The sequence below is a fragment of the Gavialis gangeticus genome, unplaced genomic scaffold (genome assembly GCF_001723915.1).
Source record: "Gavialis gangeticus isolate Ggan-Ray unplaced genomic scaffold, GavGan_comp1, whole genome shotgun sequence".
Lineage (NCBI taxonomy): Eukaryota > Metazoa > Chordata > Crocodylia > Gavialidae > Gavialis > Gavialis gangeticus.
The window spans coordinates 71,554,625-71,558,325 of NW_017729032.1; the positions used below are offsets into that span (position 1 = coordinate 71,554,625).

At 39.0% G+C, this 3,701-nt stretch overlaps 1 protein-coding gene across 1 annotated transcript in view; it reads left to right on the forward strand.

The window, feature by feature from the left end:
- The window catches only part of VWA8 (von Willebrand factor A domain containing 8), a gene marked incomplete at its 5' end in the record, with an annotated part of 370,441 nt that overhangs the window by 186,237 nt on the left and 180,503 nt on the right, over nucleotides 1-3,701 (forward strand). The window contains one exon of the mRNA XM_019523815.1: nucleotides 231-307. Coding sequence (XP_019379360.1) covers nucleotides 231-307 — 77 coding nt within the window. The remainder of the gene's footprint in view (nucleotides 1-230; nucleotides 308-3,701) is intronic.

Below are 3,701 nucleotides of genomic sequence, written 5' to 3' on the forward strand. Positions count from 1 at the left end.
ACACACACACACACACACACACACACAGCTGATAGAACAATAAAAACATAGTTTTACCAAAAAATTGCTTTGTTTTGCAAATTATATATTGTTTTAACCCAACAATTAATCATAAAGTTCTGTATGTCTGATGTGAGGTTTTAGTTTATTAGACAATAATTGAGACCATGTTTGAACAATTCTGAGGAGTCAATTTTCTTTCTTATTGATTTTAATACATGTTATTGCAGGGTGTGGGAAAAAACAAGATCGTTGACAGATTCCTTCACCTGTTAAACAGACCTAGAGAATATTTACAGCTTCATAGGTAAGAATATTATTTTATGTGACACTTTTTTAATAGAATTTCACTTTTTCATCTCACTAGTCTGATTTGTTGGTATTTTAAGTCTCACATTCTTGAAGTCCATTCCTTATTATTTGCAGTTCTGTAGTGCTGAGCTTTAGTCTGCACACTGAGGTCCCAGTTTATAAGTGGTATATAGACACAGAATAAACAGTACTTGCCCCAAAGAGTTTACAGCAAATGGATGGCGGACTGTTAAGAGACAGTGGGATGGTTAGAAAGATAGGCAGTGCCTATCTTTCTAACCAGTAATGGTTAGAAAGATAGGCACCCATTCAAGTGCACCAGTATTTAACCATTGTCAAGCTGTACAGAGGGATTTGAAAGAAAATGAGTTTGTTTTGTCAGTGTTTACTGAGAGCTTTTGCTGTGTCAGGGCCTGCATAGAAAAAAGCCTACACGTAACTTCTTCCAAAAATCTGTTTTGCATGACAAGGAGAACCTGAGCAAAGCTATGTGTAAACGTATATTGCATGTTTTTTCCCTCATTTCTGCTCCTCTGTGTATCTAAAACATCATGGCTGAAACTGAAATATGTTTATCTTTGCCTGTTTGATCACATAATCTCTTTGTTGCTTCTTCCACACTTTTCTTTGCTGGAGTGTTCTCCTTCTATATAAATTTCAAACTTGCTGTCATGCTTATGGCTTTGGCTAACTCTGTTTTCCTACCTCTTTATTGTCATCTTATATACCCCATGCCTCTCCATGCTCCACAACCTGTCTTCTAAATCAGGGGTGGGCAAAATGTGGACCATGGGCCAGATGCGGCCCACCAGGACATTTTATCTGGCCCGCAGGGCCCCTAAAAAATTTAGAAAATTAATATTTATCTGCCCCTGGCTGCCTGTCATGTGGCCCTCGATGGCTTGTCAAAACTCAGTAAGTGGCACTCCATCCAAAATAATTGCCCACCCCTGTTCTAAATGCTGCCTTTGTGATCTCCTACTGTCATCCTCATGTCTGCTTTCCTACCACCCCCTCTCTTCAGAGCAAACTTCCCTCCCTATGTGCAAAGCACTTTATCTTTTTCAAAATCTCACATATTTCACAAACTGTTCCTATTTTGCATATTTTACCATATGCCTTTTTGCATCTGAATTGCTTTTTCGTGCTGTATAATATATTTCATTTAGACTAAAACTCCTCAAAGTAGGGTCTGGCTCCATGTTTTTTCTCGAGCATGATGTGATTTTTAAAAGTAAAGATTTGTTATAGTATATTACACTGACGTGTTCCAAAAATGTAGTGTCGACAAGACAAGTTATACCCCAGTGTACCTTCAAAGCATCCCAGCTAGGATAGATTTCATAGACGTTAGGGCTGGAAGGGACCTTGGAAGATCATCGAGTCCAGCCCCCCCGCCCAAAGGGCAGGAAGTCAGCTGGGGTCATAGGATCCCAGCAAGATAAGCATCCAATTTATTCTTGAAGGTGTTCAATGTAGGTGCTTGAACCACCTCTGATGGCAGGCTGTTCCAGACCTTGGGGGCTCGGAAAGTAAAGAAATTCTTCCTTATGTCCAGCCTGAAACGGTCTTGTAGTAGTTTATGACCGTTCGACCTCATCATCCCTTGGGGTGCTCTGGTAAACAAACGTTCCCCCAGATACTGGTGGTCACCCCAATAAACTTATAGGTGACCATCACGTCACCCCTGAGCCTGTGCTTTTCCAGGGTAAAGAGGCCCATGGCTCTCAGCCTGTCGTTGTAAGGTCTGTTTTCCTGACCTCTGATCACGCACATAGTTAAAGTACAATTTATAATACCTACAGTATGGTTGTAGAACATGTTAGAATGTGGTAATTGGCACATTCTATAAATAATAAAAACATTTTTTTCTCAATGAAGAAAAATGCTCATGTGGTTTTTAAATAAGTAGGATTGTAGGAATCTATAAATATCCTATTGAAAAAATATTAACAAATTCTTTGAAAGTGATAAACCATAATGTTACATTCTTTAGAGGATTATTTGGAGAAAGGTAAGTCTCTTCTATTAAATTTTGGTGAGCTTTTCAAATAATGTTATAGAACTCATTTAGTTTAATTCCAATATTACATTTTATGTGACTCTTCAATAGTGTTAATAATAAATGGTAAAACTTACTTTTAGAATTAAGAGCCAAATAAGCTGTTGTCTGAGAGTAAATTTAATAAAGATCAGTGCTCTGTTAAGGTTTTGGTTCTTTGAACATTTTTCTTGCCAGTCAGTTCACAATATTTTTGTCAAAAACTGTACAAACATTGTTGTCTGATAATTAGAAATACTGCCCTGCAGCATTCTTTGCTGATTGATACCCGGCTAGTATCAACTCAGTAAAACGCGCTAACACTTGCTATTTGCTACAGAAGAGCACATGCACATTTTCTAAGTGTCACAGCTGTCAATATTTTATACATGGGTTACATTAGTCAGTTGAAGGCACAATTATGTAGCCTGTAATTTTCCATCACTTTTCTTGGTTACACAAGCAGTTGTTGTCATGATGAAAGTAACAGAGTAGAGAAGGTGTCAAAGTGTTAGTTGGTGGATAAGCCTACTATAACTTATAGGTTATGGTCTCCCCTTTGCTGGCCTTTTTATTATTTGTCTAACTGCTTGTGACTCAGTATTCTATACAGTTTCTTTCTAGTTTCACATCACTTGTTGCACCTAGAGTAAGTTCACTTGCCAGTTCTTTTCTGTGGGACTTCAAGGGTGGAACTGCCTCTCCCCCTTGGTTCTCAGAGCTTTCTCTTTCTGGTGTACTTGAACAGTATAAGGCACCTTCAGGGGGCTTTACCACCTCATTTACAAGTTTGACATGTGTGGAGCAAGAGCAAGTGAATGGGACATCGTTTCTTGGCAGTTACCTTAAGAATACCAAGGAACCCATGTAGAGGTATTCCAAGTCCTCAATGAGATGTCCTTTGTACATGAAAGCAGTTGATATGTTTATGATCAAATTCTTGATCATATTGAATTTGGTAGTACTACTGTTGTGTTTAAGCATTTTCTGGATTGGTACCTTTATGTTCACAACTGTTCACCACAGCGCCCTTGGGGAGAACCAGGAGTAATGGCCACAAACTCCTGGAAGACCATTTCAGGCTCAGCATTAGGAAAAACTTCTTCACACTTAGGGTGTCCAGACTGTCAAATAAGCTCCAGAGGTTGTGCAATCGCCTACCCTGGAAATCTTCCAGAGGAGACTGGATAGTCATCTTGCTGGAGTCACTTGATCCTAGTTGTCTTTCCTGCCTGGTGCAGGGGGCTGGACCCGATGATCTTCTGAGGTCCCTGCCAGCCTTATAATCTATGAATCTATATATATGTATTTGTATGTAATAAGCATTTCCTTTATGTGTAGAATTGTG